Raw genomic sequence first — 19,180 nt, forward strand, 5'->3', positions numbered from 1 at the left:
AATATGAGGATTAATCGAAAAGATCGAATTTAGATCAAAAGTCAATTCATATAGATAATATAAACGTTTGGTCTTACTTATACGGGTGTTTGTGCGTACGTGAGTGTGTGTGTCAGGGAAAACGTGTTTGAGACTGGTTGGCTATATCGTCAGATGCCACGTTTAGGTACGTTGGGTAGCAACTTCGGGAATTTCCGATCGAGGTCGTAAGTATGTTGCCATCTTGAAGAGGTCCCGAAAAACCTTGTAGTCATCACTGCAACCACAAAAACAAAATGTCAAGAAGATGCATTTGAGTTAATTTTAAGTTTTGATGATGAGTTAATGTTTGTAAAACAAAATGCACACAACTCAATGATGATTTCCTTTATGGAAAGATGATTTACATGGGCCATAGTTATTGTACGATCCAAAAATGCCACTATAAGATGTTTAAATCGCATCTGAGGATAAAGGCAGGCAACAAATAAAGGAGTAAACAATTACATACATATTTGTTTGTAACGTTTCTCCATTAAAGAATGCAACATAAATTTTATAATCGCAATTGGGTTTGTTGAAACCACACAGACACAGATTTGTAATGTTTACTGAGTATACTTCTGGCGTTTCCTATTGGATATCAGTGACAGATGTATTCGTACCTGAAGGTAGCTCGCAAGTAGTCGTAACCGGAAGTGCCCCCAGTGCCCTGCTTCTGACCAATCATCCTGTGTACCATGTGGATATGGGTACCTTTGTGTGCAGGACGTGTAATCAGAAAGTTGGGGAAACAGAGTTTACGCAGCATATTCGGTAATTCACACACACTTTGTTGTAAATGCAAAGAGGTCTGCAACAATATCACTGGAATTTCCAATATAATCAAATGCTAAAATAAAGACCAATATTTCAGAAGAAACATTCCGATCATTGTTGACCTAAAGCTGTTCAAAATCTAATGCAATACTTTTATGATTTCGAATGGTAGTTTTCATACTGATCTTGCCGTAAGTACCTCACACTGTCATATTGGCCATAGGCAGGCCTTTGCGGTCCGTGGCAAGAGCTGCCAAGGCAAGATGAGTTGATATTTGCAGTTATATAGCGACGTGTGTGTGTTTTTGTACAGACTAGATTAATGCTATTTCCACATGTCTGCATGTATCTACTTGCACTAGACAGGACTAATGCCGGTTTCCTAGTGCTAGCCAACTGAAACACAATGCCACAGTTTAGTACATAAGTTCTTGTTTTATGTCTGTAATGCCGAATGACAGACAGGGTAACAGTAAAAACAATCTTTTAACTTCTTTTGGTATAACATGGATGGCGATCAAACCATCGACCTTCCAGAGGCAGACCCTATATCCACAAGACCATGTAGTGGTCTAAAAGTCATATTGGCCCTCAAGCTTCACTTAAAGGCACTGGTCGATTTGGACATATTAGAAGTACTTCATTCTTAAAAGTCAATATCAGTTCAAAATGTCAGAGGACACAATATATTCCTGTGTAGCAGCTTGTAAATGTAGATAGCAGGAGAAGGGACACTATGTATTAATAATAGCATCTTTATAAACAAAATGTTGAAACATGGATACGCGTCCTTATTATACAAATTGAAATTAATTAAGTATCCCTGTAACCGCCACGGTCCCGGATGGCAGCCTCTTCCCTTCTGATTCCCACAGTTAGTTTTCTGGTACAGTCAAGAGGTAATTGCTGCCATTCCCGATGGAATGTAACTTCTACAGCTGTCAGATGGATCCACTGCCTGCATGTCTCAAATATTCAGTAGATTCTAATCTGGACTCTAATGTAGCCAAGGCAAAGTGTCTTTGTCACGCAAATATATTGAACATTGCGATCATTTTCATAAGTCAAGAGCCTCATCTTCCAGATGGCATTTATTTTTCCTACCTATTTATGAATGGACGTGAGTGACACCATGTTGTAAGATAGAGATGGTAAAAAACAAACGGGGGCAGCCTAATAAATTTTTCGGGTGTATATATGGGTTGGTACATACTCCGCCATTTCATGAGGGCGACATCGATGTCCATCAGCAGTGTGAGGAACTGGTAGGGCATCTGAAACTCAGGTTTGTCCTGGTGCAGCATGATGAGAAGAGCTCCTTTCAGCGACCGTTGACTCATTTGCCAGGAACCTGTTATGACGTCAAGGCAGATAAAAGCGACGAAACATTTCCCGTGATAATAAGAAATCCCCGCTGAAAGAAGAGTCCAATCCGACTATATCATGAGTATCGTTTATGCAAAAGTTGTGGTATGTTCTTTGAATTTTTCCTAGAAAGAGCATGTTCGATTGTATCTCAAAAGATCTGAAATGTAGACGCCAAAGGCTTCAGCTGCAGGAACATTGCTTAGCATAAAGAGAAAGTTCAAGTCATCCCTCTTGAGATACAGTCGTGTGGAGGGTTATTTGTCGCTCTGAAGTTTAATGACTAGATCAAAATATGATACAGATGAGGTGGTTTCACTGGCCTCTTATTTCTAGCTCAGTTGGATAAATCAGTGGGAGGAAATTACTTGTCTTGCCAAACTCCCATGTTTTGATTTTGCCAATCCCCACAGAAATTGTGACTTGTATGTGTACAGGAACAGACCAAAAAGGAGGGAAATTGCTGCTTCTTGCCTAAATATTTTATCCCATAATTTCAAACACATGTTTCCTGTAAGTAAGTCCACCATTTCACATATCGTTTTCTCAGTAAACTTCAGATGGCATTTGCCTTCAATTTTTACAAATTGTCCTGAACCATTGATGAGAGAATAAAATCTATTGGTTTTTCATTAATGTACACACAAACATAGGTATGAAATAACTTGATGACGTGACGATCGTGATGCTGACAAAGACAAATATGTAGCACATCTTACATCTTATAAAACACTAACTGTAACTACCCTTCCTAAGGAATGAAATGCAAGTTTACCTTTATCACTCGTTGACTGATCAAGCAAAGGTCTCAGGTCTACCTTCTGTTCAAAATGAAAAAGGCATATTTTTATGTTTATATTAACAAAAGTTCAAAGAGTAAGATATTCAACAAGTTCCTGTGCAATGTAGACGTTTTTATTAAATACGTACATTTTGTTAAATACATTTATTACCATCGACTATATGGATCTGCTTGCGTGCTGTTTCATGATTATACTGAATTGATATTTACCTCGTTTTGAGTATACTTTGCCCAGAACTCCTCGTCATCTATTCCCGGAGTAGATTCAAGCCACATCTGTATCAGCACAAATCAAATCAATTACGTAGCAACAAATTATGTTGTAAGATAACATTCATCTTTGTGCAGCTTCTGATTGTATATAGTACAAATTCCTTTGAATACCCTCCCTCTGTCAAATCATAGCCATTAAAAATCTTTAAATTTTCAACAGACGTCCGTTTCATTGTCAGCCATCCCAACCAGTTGTTTGGTAATCCACTCCTTGTGCACAACCCTTTGCACATGGCATGAATCGTCACTTCCTTCCTATGTGTGTAAGCTGCAACAGGCTTGCTTGACAATGGTGTAAGGATCTATACCGAAATGTCGCATCATTATAGAACAAAGAAGTTGTTATCCATAAAAAATCTAAATGATCAGGCAGGTAGGATACAGCTGTGTATCACATTGTTTTGTGGTTTGTGGTGTGTAAGGATCTATACCGAAATGTCGCATCATTATCGAACAAAAAAGTTGTTATCCATAAAAAATCTAAATTATCAGGCAGGTAGGATACAGTTGTGTATCACATGGTTTTGTGGTTGCACCAGTTCCCACTCAGACCCCCAGATACTGTGAATCTGTAAAGGTTTGCGCCTTGAAATTACTGTGTGTGGCTAACAATAGCCTTAACTGCATCTGCACAATTTTAAGATAACCAAATTGCACAACTACTTGTGCATGTGTTATATTTGACAAGTAAGAAGTGGCATATCAGTGATTTTTAAACTATAGATGCATGTGTTGTTGTTGTTGTTGTTGTTGTTGTTGACAAAGGAGGTTGAGGTAGACTGGCTGGCTTATATCTACATTACTGGTGTTATGTCAACAACTTGATTGGATATTGCGGGTTAGTTAACTTAGACTAATTAGACACTAACTGACAATGTGTAATTAGGGAAACACAGGGTGTGAGGAATTATTTGTTGGATAATTAACTGGCTGGTTTGACAACTTGTTGAAGTGAATTAAAGAAATACGATTCCTTACTTCTTTTGTTTGTTGTTGGTCTGCAAAAGAAACTGCGTCATGAAATTAGGGCGAGTGTGTGTACTCACAGTTTTCACAATACTTTCCTGCTCGCAAACCTTTCCAGATTTACACTATCTAAGCCTGTCAAGAATTCAGTGTTATCCCAAACCGTCACGGCCCAAATGCTATTTAATGATCAATTTCACCACATCATTAACGATGTTTGGCAAGACAAAACTGACAGATTCCAAACGTCAACCATCACCACCAGACCACCACCCCTACACCATGCATCTGGAGAGGGTTCGGTGGCTCACATGGATGGCACTATCGCCAAGGGGATGTTGGCAGATCTAGACGAAACGTTTCAAATCAACTGCCTGAGATGCTTGATTTACCACGCAATTGAATCTTGGACAGTCACAGTAGTAGCCTATATACAACAACAGGGAGGAACGAAGCCACAGTGTTTGTTGAAGGAGACTATTCGTTTATTCTTTTCATTAGATCAGCTGCAGATTGGACGGACATCACATTCCTGGAAAACTATCCATCTTGGCTGATTGTTTATGCCGGAGGAACAAGATCATGTCCACGAAGTGATCTCCACATCCCCAAGTCTTCAAGTAGGTAACAACGATTTGGGACACTTCCGCTATCAACATTTTGCAACGTGTCAGACCAGTACCAGACCCATAGTTAGCTCCCATTACCTCCTGATCTGCTCCGAAGGTATTCCACGGAAGCCTCCAAAATCCCCACCTATACGCCTGGAAACTATCATGTGTGGAAAATGCAGATTTTCCGGTTTCTCCAAGTCTGCCTCCGATGCTGTGGCACAGTCGTGGGGACCTTCCTCCTCTGACATCTATCACAAACCAATTCCACAAGTTTTGGACACTGGCAGAGAGGAAGGGAAGTGGAGCACAAGGTATTACCTTTTCTCATGTTAGCAGATTTTCAGCTAGATATAACGCAAGGAGAAGAATTTCGCACCAGGCGGAAGTGTGGACCCTCCTCACAGAATTTTTTGCCCATCGTTGTCACAGGAAATATCCCCTTACCTCTTTTGGATAAAGACATCGCCAAGGCTACAATCTCTGAACAAACAGAGCTCTCCCCTCCTACCTCGTATCTGGAGTGATTGCAAGGTTGATGAAATTAGAGCATCATCGATGCTCAGCATGTCAATCACTGGATTGTCTGGTCCAGACTCGATTATTTACAGATCACCGTCATATAGCTGGGATATTGCTGAGTGCGGCGTTAAACAAAAAACAAACAAACAAACGATGACATGCATCAACCAGCGAGCTTGACCACCCGATCTCTTTCGTCGCCTCTTAGAGCGAACGTGGATTGCTGAAGACCAATTCTATCCCGGATCTTCATGCGGTGACCTATGGACCTGCTTTTATTTATATCAGTTTGACTTGATGCAGTCAGAAGGCATATGATTCAGGTTGTTTTTTCTCAGACGCAATGTATAATACTTAATATGTCACAAAATAGCTTCATATTATAGACTCGTACTTGCACAACATCCACGAGTGTACCCTCATCAACTTGGTCTGGGTACTTCTGGAGAACCTCCTTATCCTTTAGATTCTTGTCTTCATAGTTTTGTTCTTCATGTCTCTTTCGATTTTGCTAACGCAAAAGGTATAAAGAGGATTTGTAATATTTGGAAATGGTACAACTCCAAGCAAAGCTATCAACAACAAATAACAGGGACTATACAGTGAAATCAAAAGAATTCTTACTTCAACATACTAAATATCCATAATGGTGTATAATTCAAATAAAATAGCAACTGTAATTTACTAGCTATTATTCGTGACGCACTTAGATACTAGTATTCGTATCTACAAGCGCAGAGGCATCTTGGCCATACTGTTATTCCTGACGCACTTAGATACTAGTATTCGTATCTACAAGCGCTGAGGCATCTTGACCATACAGTTATTCCCGTTCAGTTGATAACCTGGTTTGTATGTATCAACGTTACATCTTGGATTCCAAGGAGCTTCTCGATCTGTCGAAACTGGAGACTCTGGAAGCCAGACATCCCGGTCAGCGCATCCCTGGAACATAACCACAACCATATAACGCCTCATCTCTGAAACATAATAACAGCAATATAACACCTCGTCCCTGGAACATAACCACAACAATATAACGCCTCATCTCTGAAACATAATAACAGCAATATAACACCTCGTCCCTGGAACATAACCACAGCAACACAACACCTCGCCTCTGGAACATAACCACAGCAACACAACACCTCGCCTCTGGAACATAACCACAACAACACAACACCTCATCTCTGAAACATAATCACAACAATATAACACCTCGTCTCTGGAACATAACCGCAGCAACACGACACCTCGCCTCTGGAACATAACCACAGCAACACAACACCTCGCATCTGGAACATAACCACAGCAACACAACACCTCGCCTCTGGAACATAACCACAGCAACACAACACCTCGCCTCTGGAACATAACCACAGCAACACGACACCTCGTCTCTGGAACATAACCACAGCAACACAACACCTCGCCTCTGGAACATAACCACAGCAAAACAACACCTCGCCTCTGGAACATAACCACAGCAACACAACACCTCATCTCTGGAACACAATCACAGCAATATAACATTTCGATTTTTTATGGTAAACATATGGAGGTCTTGACGCATCACTGACAAAAATGTTCCCATGTTTGTTTGTTTTCAACTGACTTGCCTTTGCATGTGTTTGTGACGGTTCCATCGATTGGCCAGGATACGGTGACCTTTTCACGAACACCTGGTATCATCACATTGTGATTGTGATTGATAACCACATGCTCATGAATCAGCATACGGAATCGTACAATCGACTCTAAAGAGATTTCTGGTGTCGAAGGAAAGGGTTGTGTTGTGTTTTTAAGCCTGAGTGAGCGAGGCAGTCCACCAATATTAATGGTGGATATGATATGACACATTGTATACTCACCTGAAGTCTACAAAATTGAGGGGCGGCATCGTCTCCAGGATGCGGAAGTGTTCCACAACATGCTGGAATAAATACAGGAAACATTCTGAAGAAGAGATAGGTTATCAGACCATTCATGTTACTCGACTAGGCAACAATGCATGTGTGTAATCGCCTCTCAAGACAGGTTACTGTACATGTACGATTCCAATAAGGTTCCCATCCGCTCCTACAAATGTTATAAATATGAAAAGTGTGGTTAATGTCTGTAGTTTTACACAACAGTCAGCAATATTCCAGCTATATGACGGCGGCCTGTAAATAAACGTGTATGGGCCAGACAATCCACGCAATTGGGTTACGATGACATGTATCAACCAAGTCAGCAAACTGACCACCCGATCCCGTCATGCATGGGTTAGGGCATGCATGGGTTGCTTAAGGTCATTTCTAAAGGCGACTATGCTTGTCGTAAGAGGCCACTCGATTATTTACAGACCGCCGTCATATAGCTGGAATATTGCTGAGTGCGGCGTTAAACAACAAACAAGCAGTCTAACCCGACTTTTCATAGGGATCAAGCCTCAAGACGAGCAAGGGGTACTAGTACCCTGAGTTAACAGCATGAGAGGCTAAATTAACAACATCTAGAGTATGTCAACTGTTGCCTCACCCTCAGCACCATCGTAACTCTCTGCAGGCGGTTGATGGCAGTGTGTAGAGGGAGGTTTTTCCAGCCCTAAAGTTCGATCATTCAACAATTTTATTACCAAAGTAAAAACAAATGACGGAGAATTCTTAATCCATGAAGAATGTAGGCCTCGGCCCATGTTCATACAAATTATGTAAAATCATGTTATTTGCGTGTTGTTATTGTTTAAAGACGTACTCAGACTGTTCCAGTTATATGACGGCGGCATGTAAATAATCGAGCCTGGACCCCACAATCAGGTCAAGTCACGGAGCCAGACCACCCGATCCATTAAATCGCCTCTTACGACAAGCACAGGTTTCTGGGTACCAATTCTACTCCGAAATCCCCATGGGAAAAGAATATTAGAACACGCCAGTCGTGGTTTACTCGTTTATTGTGTTGTACCACGTTCACATGCTGTGCAACAGAAGATGTGCACAAAATTACGAAGCAACCTTGAAAATTACCGATAGTATTTCTTCACAATTCAGGTGAGCTTTTAACAAAGATACAGATATTGCGTCAGTGAGTACCGTCAACTTGAAATTGAAACAAAGCTATATGACGGCGGTCTGTAAATAATCGAGACCAGACAATCCAGTGATTGACATCATGAGCATCGATCCACGAAATTGGGATACGATGACATCCATCAACCAAGTCAGCGAGCCTGACCACCCGACCCCGTTAGTCGCCTTTTATGGCAAGCATGAATTGCTGGAGACCTTTTCTACCCCCGATCTTCACGGGCCTACGTGAGCAAGTGAAAACATATGACCAGAGACTTGATACATTTGTTTGCCAAATTAGATATTGATAGATATCTCAAACAGGGTATCGCAGGTCCCACCCATTGACAGGATATCGTGAGTTCTTGTAGTGTTGGCATCAAAGTGAAAATGCCACATCAATGCTGCAAGTGTACATAATTGACAACCGGTGGTCAATTCGTGAAAAACAATGGAGACGTCACAGATGTGCAATAAGAGATATAGCATACCTTGTCATGAAATATATTCCTGACCGACGTTACGTCATTGATGATCACCTTGAACCATAGTTCGAAGGCTGAAACGGACACAGCATTCCGTTCGGCGAACTATATATTGTAAAATGCAACTGACATGGCAAGACATGTAAATTACCGGGGAAAAGGAAGGTATAAACCCATGTCTGATTGTGGCTAAAATGAAACCAGAAACAATGGTTATTCGATTGTGATATATTTGATGCAGGCATCATAGTTGTGTTTTGGAACTTAGATTTGCAATGTTTCGGCGACTGTTTACAACCTTGTAACGTTTGTAAATGTTTTGGTCAAATCCAGTTTTTAAGGGGTTCCTTCTTTGCCCGGCAGTTTAGATCAATAAGTCTTCGAATCTTAAGTTATATTATCAACGTCGTGTATGTTCCGCACGTGTAAAACATAGTTTAATCATAACTTTGAAGTTAAAGAGTGATCTACGTTATGGAACTTGTGAGAAAGAAATGTGTGATCCGAAACAAACAGAGGAGCAAAGAAAACTATACCTACAAATATAAGTTGATTTCATATGTTTAATCTTCAATTGAAATGTCTTAAGTTAGCGATAGTAAATCCTTAAATGAACTGTATTGGCGCTTCGTAAGCATTCAGAGAATTCTTGTACAGTATTTTTTTAGATATTATTTTTTTTAAACTTCTAAACTTAAATACATTTTTGCATAATACATAACATTTTGATGAGTATCTGAGACATTTTATTCTGAAAATCAATAAATTAACTTTTTCCGGCATAAATTTACCACATTTCAAAAATGGTGTGGTTACAAATTCATTTCTTACACCAGTCTTCATTGAACCAATTATTTTCCTCTAAACTACCCATCCACAAATGATTTTTTACAAACTGTTGCAGAAATGAGTGATGCTCAAATAGACATAATCAAATTTAACAACACTTTTCTTTCCTGTTTACCTTGATGGACAATAATGAACACGTGTTCATCGTGGGCGTCTGTGATTGGCTCCTGGCATGTCAGTAGTTGTGGAATCTAAGTACAGTAATAAGAAAACAATAGATATGTTATAATGATCAATAAGTGTCCTTCAGTTTAACTAATAAACGCCCAAGACTACACAATCTAAAGCATTCGTTATTTGGCTCATGTTGATATTAAATGAGCCGTCACCACACACATGGTAAGTACAGAGTTGGCATTCGGTCCATGTTCTTTCTTCTAGTGTAAGAGTGCAAACATTAAGACCTTGTTGAAATTATAATTATTTTAATGCCCTAACATAAAAATATGAACACCTTGATAATAACTACAGCATTCACCTTCAAGTAGGAGTCGTAGGTGAGCTTAGATTCCACCCCCGCCATGCTGCTTTCAATACTGCATAATAAAGAAATAAAATACAACCTGAGTATATGCAAGTATTCATTGGAGAATATACATGAACGATAAATACACAGGTCACCTTAGTGTGGCTCTATGAAGACTTTAACGCTGCAAATCTGTATAGAAGACACTCACCCACTGATGGTTATCGTGACATGATGTCAGTTTGCATGCTTTTTTAGCTTTTTAAGAAAATATATGTTGTATATGCTTAAGAACACTAGGAACATCCAAGTGGAATCAACACAGAATTAACCAGAAGTTGGGATTAATATTTGATTACATTTGTGTTTTATTACATACACCGATCACCTTAGTGTGGCTCTATAAGACTTTAACGCTGCAAATCTGTATAGAAGACAACCCACCACATGATGTCAGTTTGCAGTCCATGTGAGCTTTTTAAGCAACAACTACATGTATGTTGAAACAACAGGGATTTCCGAATAGAATTAACACAGCATAAACCAGAAGTTGGTCAGTATTTGATTACATGTGTGTTTTATTTTATTTCATATGTACTCAGATTATGCAATGACGTATCATATAACATTGTTTAAATAGATTTTGCAACAGGCACATGTTCTTGTAAGTCCAGCAGCTTGTTCTGTAATTTGATTTCGGGCGATAGAAAATACATGATATTACTTGAGTCTTCTCCCTTCTCGACATACAACCAGCCGCTTGTAAAATATACACGGTTGTCTGTGGAGGTTTCACCTTTATTTGATCCAAAGAGAATGAAGTGATTGGTAATTGATTACATTTACGTTAGATTTTTTAAAATCAGATTATGACATGAACCATCATATGAACATGGATTTCACAATAGCAATGGCTCTTGTACGTCTATCAGTTTGTTAAGTAATTGGATTCCGAGCGATAGAAAATATAGTGGTGGTGGAGTTATAGTTTAAAGGCAACGTGAGCCAGAGAAGGCATACTTTAGCTCAACACATTGAGTTAACGTAATAAGAATCACATGCTGTTGTATTGTGAAAACAACACGAAATAGTACAGGTAACATCAAGGAAACATCACCATAAGTAATATTCATTTGGATAAACTAATACATTGCAAATAAATAAACTACAGAAGAATTCATGACATGGAATAAAACCTTATGCAGATACTTTCATTTCTGAAACATGAAATACTCGTTCAATGAAAAAGCAGTAGATAAACATTATTAAATTACACAATATTTTCCAGATGAAGAGACAAATTCTTAAACTGCCCGTTATCTGGAGTCAGTCAAAACTGTAGCTATAGAAAATGTTTCATTAACTTCAGGCACAGCACTTCTGAGATTGTGTCTTATAATGTTATGCCCAAAGCATTAAATTAGGTACGAGCGTAGTGTCTCCACATTGCAATGGCCACGTTTAGAAGGCATTGAGCCAATAGTGTCCAGGTCGACGTGCGGTCAGAATGACCCCATCCCGCCTTCTACGACAGCAACTTTTAAGACCGATTTTACATTTGATCTAAGATTATGCTTAGTTTGTCGGCCTGTTGTGCAAGCATCCCACACTTGTTGCCACCTAACTGAAAACAGTTTCAAAATCGTTAGGACTTGATCTGATACATCATCTTCAAGATTTTAAAATCTCATTCCCATGTATTCCAACATGTGCTGGAAACCAAACAATATCGCTTGCAATGTAATTCATGTTAAGAAATGTATCTGATTTTAAAATCTCATAAACAATGTCATCTCTGGATCCATTTGCACCAGCTTCTAGAGCATTAATTGCTGCCATGGAATCTGTAAAGATACTTGCTTTATTGTAATGTTCATCTACCCATCACGGAGTTTACAAAGTTGACAAAAATCTGCAAGAACTGAAAGATATTAAGGGAATCTAAACACATTAGAAATGGAGAAGGGGTATTCAGCCCCAGCACTGCGATCATTGGATGAATCTTTTGATGCATTAGTGCTTTAATTAGAAAAACGTTCAGACCGAAAATCTTGATTTATTACTTTTATCAACTTTTGACAATTAAACTGAGTTCCGAACTCAGTCCAGGCTTGAGTAGACGTCACGGGGATGTGGCAGGCGGAGCAGAAGGGTCAACTGGGTTGATGTTGTAAAGACCATGTGGAATTTTGCCGTGAGACCAGTCATACGTGACACATTCCACACAGTCCTTACAAGCTCTGTGACTGCGTGGTTCCTGTTCTTGGTTTTAATTTGAAGAAAGTATTTCATATATCCCTGTTGTCTACGAAGGTGAAGAGGCATCCCTGAACACCAAAGCTTTAGACTGAAAATGTCAAGCCTATGCAGGTGACATTAAGACGCAGGCGTAAATACGTAGTCTAGATAACACGTCGTTACTAGATAGGATCAGGGCATTGTAAAGCGATATCATAGTTATAGTTATCATTTATAAGCACTCCACTTAGTTTTTGATTGATGACCCTGCTACATGTGTCATACAAATGTGTATAAAGGTGACCAAAATGAACACCAAGACGTTTGAACACTAAAACTATTTCCAATTTATGGGGAACGAGAGTTGGCTTGATATAAGGGTTGTTTCGTATTGTGATCACCATCGCCACTGATTTTAATGTAATATCTTAAACCCCATTTTGAAGAACAGGGACTGATTTTACTTTAGCAGATTTGGATAGATTCCCAATGACAAACTGAAAATTACCAAACCATCCCCAAACGATCAACCTTCTGCAAATTGTCATTGATCATGATATTGCATAAAAATGGACTTGGGGGTACCATTTTCAATCACCGACAGGCCCGTCAGTTCTTGACCTATGTGAACTGGAATGGTTTGTTTGGACAATAACATAATATCCACATAAAAATATTACCTCTAATTCCAAGTTTCCATGGCAACAAGTTGGATTTAAGTTTTAATATAGGTTGGGTTCACTTATGGAGTATAAAAAATAAACTGTTAAATATTTCCTTGCCCAACATTGCATGTCTATATATAAAGCACATACTGAACTGGTGCCATTTAATATTGAGGAGTTTTAGAAATGTTTATTTAAGAATTTCCATTGCAGCTATTTTGACATGAGCTAAGAGAAGTGTTGGGTCAGTTACCTGGTTAGGGACCATAACGTGTTAAAATGGGCGGGGGGTATAGATGACTTCGTTGACTATACGCTTGTTTAGTTATTGTTTCTTGTAATTTGTCATTTGTTTGCATAAAATAAACCCACAGAAACACACTCGTTTTATTTTCCATTTCATATGGATGCGACCGTGGTAGATCTTTTGTGGGTAAAACAATGTATGCTTTTTCAAGAACATTCAACTCTTGACTCATTACATACAGAATTGCACATTTCCTTGTGGTTACTTTACAGATGGCTGTCGGGGGGATGATGACTCTTGTCTAAATCCTGACTGACTGTGTGTGATTAAGAAGGTAATTTCGTTCAAGGGGACAGTTCAGGCGACTAGTTACTATTCTCTCTGTGACTTTAAATATATTCGAAGTAAAAACAATCAGTCTCTATGATGCATTGTGCGTTGGATCTTACAATTCTCCAGATCATAGGCTAGGATACAGAACACAAACTGATATTCAAAAGTTCCCGAATAACAGCTGCAACAGATTCTGACATATGCATAAACATTTCAAAGCATAGCTCATGTGCAACATGTGGCGAATTATGTGTTGTTGGTATGGCTGCTTTAAGCTTACCTTCATTGAAAGCAACTTTTATTTCCGAACTACTTTCCAACATGGCAGAAGACATTTCAGGCAAAACGTTTGTTTCAAAGACATAAATTCATGACAAAAATGTCAGATCTACTGACAAACTTGAATTGTAACAAGAGCGTTTGCTTTCTGACTTCATGTAAGTAGTTTTCCAGAGTCTCCCATCACCGGTAAAGGCAATTAAATATCAGTTCCACTGATCGATTTCACCCTGGACCAGATATTTATTAATGTAATCTACTGATATTAGAAACAAATTCTCGCCAGCTTGATCATTTAGTACAGCGAACCATATGCTGAAACATGGCTAGTTTTTTTGGGTTTATTAAATCGTGATGGTAGTGAAGAGTGACAAACCTTATTACATGCTTTCTTCCTTTAATCAGTAAACTTTCCAAGACTGGAGAAAAAGCCGATTTTGTTCACAGATTCTTTTCCAGTTGTCACTTCCGCAATTTTAATCACTTGTCTTGTGACACATTAGACATATCAACATACCATTTACAAGACCAGATGAGATCTGTTCAGATAATAACAGAGGGACATTATCATTATGATTCATACTAATAATAGTATGGAACCCTTTCCATATCCATGAGAAATCCCTGCCCCAAACAGATTCAAATTCACTTAGACTCTTTGGGGCCGAATTTTTGACACGAACACAGATAGATGATGCATTAGGGCAAGGTTAAGTTGGCCGGGCGTTTTCCTTTGTATCACCAAATCTCACTTTACTAATTTTATCATGTGCTCCACATCGCCAATGTATTTTTGAATGTCTCGAACCAAAGCAATTGGACTCAAGTTTGTCAAAGACAATCTCGTGCCAATAGAAATACATATGACAACAGATTATATTAGTAAGGCAAAAGTCAGGTCATTCCCAACTCGGTGATCCTCATGTTTTTTCTTCAAACGTTTGGATATCATCGACTCGTATCTCTCGCAAAATTCAGCATCTGTCGATGTTTCCTCAAAAGTGGTGAACTGAATATCACCACCCTCGTCCCCATTAGCGTCACTTTCCATACCGAAATATATCTATGACCAACCTGCGATGTAAATTACTTGCAGACAAAATGCGTGAAAGCAGAGGTCACGTCCGTGTGAAGGCACGAAAAACCACAAATAAGGGACACTAAAACAATATTTGACACGAAGCATACTACAATAACTTACCTGATTGATAATACAGCCAATATAAACCAAAATTGTTGATGAATATCAAATCCTGAACCCAATACAATACAAGCTTAACAGAGAGCCTGACACACACAGCCGACCCTGTCGACAGCCTGAGGTCTTCCTCCCTTCCCTGCATACAACCAACCAGCCCTGCATACAACCAACCACTAGTAATGCCCACGCAGTCGTGTGTTGATGCTTCATCTTTAAACTTGTTTCCAAAGAGGATGAAGTGATTGGTGTTCATTGTAGATAATTAAACTCTATTTAAGAATTCGTTTGCTGGGTACATTGTTCTGCTTATCACTCTGCTTTGCACAACTTTGAACGTGTGTGACACACGACAACCATTCATGCAGACTCACACCCTGCTGTCTTGAAAGTCAATGCGTTATCTTCATTGACTCAATATCTCTGTTATATATCTGCATTTATGATTTAGTACACACAATAACTGTAGAGATTCCTGTTTCAGTTATGTCACTGATAGAAATATACCTTATGGCACATCTAGCGTTGTTATTAATAATACGGCTACATAACAGCTGGTTAATACATTTTTGCTCGGGTTTCGTCGCTTTTCTTGTTGTTCTTATTATTATCATTATTATTATTTACAGATTAAAATAAAAAATGCGGCAAAGAGGGTTTGGGTGATCCTGGCACAGTCAGGCTGGTTAGGCTCATCATCAGCTCAGAGCCCTTGTCCCCTCTACACTCAGCCCAGACAGCGAATGGGACTTCTCCGTGGAAGCGCTGCCTAGTCAAACCCACCCAGAACTTTTCGGAGAATGTAAAGACTCCCCAACACTGCAGCCTTCTGCATTACCCAGATTGTCAGAAGGGCTGTACTCCTGGTAGCAAACCCGGGTGTTCTCCAAATGTCAGTCAACAGATTGGAGGGTACCAAACCTAAGGCACCAAAAAAAGGGGAGTCGGACAACTTGGTACTTGGGATGCAAGCGTGACATTTCGAAAGCGAGGTCTGCATATTTGCCATGTTTTTCCTGAATCTTGTCAATCACATTAGTGTCCAAAGGGACAGAAAATTCAATGATATAAATGATTTCATTGGATTTATCAAAAAGGACGAGATCGAGTTTGTTGGCCTGGATACTTCTGAGGCTGTATACGGACCTATTCCAAAGAATTGTGTATTTATCATTTTCCATGACGCCCTCAACATATTCTGGGTTGTACCATGGATGAACCTCATGCAAAGACGGCAATAAAATGATCGAGCTCCACCATCAGGTCGCTTAAGGTACAGTGTTGTGTGTCAAAGCTGGGCATCCACTGACAATATGTTGGACAGTCTCATTTAATTCATTTCATAATCTACATTTCATCATTTCATTATACATTTATTATTATTATTATTATTATTATTATTATTATTATTATTATTATTATTATTATATAATACAAAGTCAAGTTTAAGATACGAGTGCTGAGATAAGATATTTATTGCTTAACCAGATGGGTGTTAAAACTATTACAACTGATAATAATTATTACTATTTATCTAGAGTTCGATGTCAATTGGTGCAGGGAAACCACGAGAGCAATACATATACATTAAAAATTAAATAAGTGGAGTACGATTGTACACAGTTTTGAACTCGTACCACGTATGAGTATCATCAGGCCTGAACTGAATATTCAGTTATGTCCTAATGAGACTCATACGTGGTTCGAGTTGAAAGTGCTAAAGTGCTAGCCAATTAAAACTGTGTACAATCTTACTTTATTTGGTCAACTTCTACTATATTGTGCATTGTGCTTGAGAGTTAGGCGTTCGATTCGGTAAATAGGGATATGCTTTGTTCTTCACTCAAACGGAATTCATGGGAAAATATTGTCTACAGATGTATTCCAAAACGTTATCTTCGGTTGAAATTTCAAAGAGCTGTATATCGGATTATTTCAATTGTTTCAGTGGTGTGAGACAAGGCTGCAAAATATGTCCTCTTTTGTTTTCACTATTTATTAAACAGTTGGAGAATGATATCCAGTTTGGAGGTATCTTTGCTTTTGTATGATGACGATATGTGCCCTAAAACTGGTTCCCATAAACAGCTTAGTTATACACTGCGAAAGATTTCTCAAAAGGTATTGTTCACAATGATTGAGCTATAGAGTAAACCTATTATGTTATATGGTTCAGAGATTTGAAGTGTGAATACATAGTTGTTTCTAGAACGTTTTCAAGTTAACTTTAGTAAATTTGTGTTGGGAATTTGTTCCAAGGCTACAGACGTTGCAGTGTTAGGGGAATGTGGTCGTTTTGGTATTCATGTTGATACTTTCATCAGACGTATGAGATACTGGTTTCACGCTATTGTATATCTCACGACAGATATCACAGATAGTGTTACGATATGTGAGATATGTTACTGAGTTTCAGTGGTCCATTCATATAATTTTGACAGCTATTTTGTCCTTTACGCCAAATGGAATCTGTTTCGGTGGATAATCTAGAGTTATTATCTTGCTTTGACAACATATATTAAACTAGATGCAGTCGGGAGAAATACATCGGCTTCAAGTATCAAGAACATATTATTATCTTTTGGTTATAGTTTTGTTTGGGAATTCCAATGTGTTGGTGAGACTGAATGGTTAATTAATTAATTATACGTCGGGCTAAAGTTTGTTATAAACAAACATAGTATTCTGAGGTGTCGAGTTACTCAAAACTAGAATTATATTCAGTGTTAAAGAGGCTTTTTTACATTGGAGTCGTTCTTGTTTGAATATCTATACTGTAAATTGGAAAAACCTTCTTCACTGGTTAAGAACTAGGTATGTTATTAAATATGTTCTGTTTATCTATTATATTTGAATGACGGATGGACCTGGTCTTCCTGATTCAGTAAACTACGTCTCAATAAATGTCTCTCTAAAATACGCTGAGCTTTAACCTTTAGCCTGCTGAATTGTTTTCACACATCTTAGCCCTGCCTGAGGGATTAATTTTAGCATAAGGCGCTGTAAAGAGGGTGGGTGATTTCAAATAGTTGGTGCTTCATTATACAAGGGCCAACTGAAGAAATGTTTTGCACATTTATTCCTGATAGAAATTTTCGAGGTCATCATGTAAGGTGCAGAAATACGAACATTCGGGTTAATCTAACATGTCACGTTATAAAACTTGAAAGAAACAATAAATGACTCATAAGCATTCACCAATCCTTATTTCAAGTGTTTTGGTTGAATATTTACGATATACGGGAAAAATGTACCGTGTCATGATGCTGGCAGACGTTCGAACATCAAAGATGGTGCACTTCGCCTGACCTCGGCATAACTTTTTGCTAATTTAACTAATTTAATATCAACAAAGTTTACACTGTGTTCATGTGTATGCCTTGGCGAAAGTTGACGATCTTCTTAATCGAAGATAGTTTCATTTGTCATTTTCCGTTTAATATGACGAGAGAGAAACGAAAATAAAGATAATAAATGCTGACAGCAATATTTCAGTTTGTGCAAAGGTCACCGGATGTGATGTCACAGACAGGGGTAGTCTGCTGATAATCTTTCGAAACAAAACAATTACAGTCAATTTTGAAATATTTCGCCTGTATTATACAGAATAAACACAAATCACTACATATTATCAGTACCTACCTCTAATATGAAACTACAAAGTGATTTTCACGATATAATTGACGTATTTTTTAATCCGTTTGACCTTGCATGCTACCCTGACCCGGAAACGGGAGAAGATGACTCAACACGCCACGTGCAAGTTTCTCGGTATCTTTTATTTGAACTTCTTTATGTATATATATATACGGATCACCATTCCATGTTACGTTGAATATGAAGGTATATGATTCATGTATCTGCGATGTACATTCTGATGATTTTGTTTTCACTACAATAATTATGTCTGTAGAAATCGTCGATCGGCAACGATCAGACCCTAAATAGGCGCGAAAATAGGCGTGACAAAACGTGTTTCAAAATAGCATTCATGCGATGCCGAATATGATAGGATATACGTAGGTGCGTG

General features: G+C 38.6%; 1 protein-coding gene across 1 annotated transcript; it reads right to left on the reverse strand.

The window, feature by feature from the left end:
* Nucleotides 1-162: 162 nt before the first annotated feature.
* Nucleotides 163-10,247, reverse strand: LOC139444414 (tryptophan 2,3-dioxygenase-like). Its single transcript, XM_071225386.1, has 12 exons — nt 10,203-10,247; nt 9,840-9,915; nt 8,882-8,949; nt 7,861-7,926; nt 7,209-7,270; nt 6,207-6,282; nt 5,732-5,848; nt 3,172-3,241; nt 2,939-2,986; nt 2,012-2,149; nt 645-735; nt 163-256 (listed from the first exon to the last, which is right to left on the reverse strand). Exons 1-12 carry the CDS (start codon nt 10,245-10,247, stop codon nt 163-165), a joined length of 951 nt encoding a protein of 316 aa, XP_071081487.1.
* Nucleotides 10,248-19,180: the final 8,933 nt, after the last annotated feature.

The sequence above is a fragment of the Haliotis cracherodii genome, unplaced genomic scaffold (genome assembly GCF_022045235.1).
Source record: "Haliotis cracherodii isolate W230 unplaced genomic scaffold, xgHalCrac1.p SCAF_5, whole genome shotgun sequence".
In the NCBI taxonomy this organism is placed as follows: Eukaryota; Metazoa; Mollusca; class Gastropoda; order Lepetellida; family Haliotidae; genus Haliotis; species Haliotis cracherodii.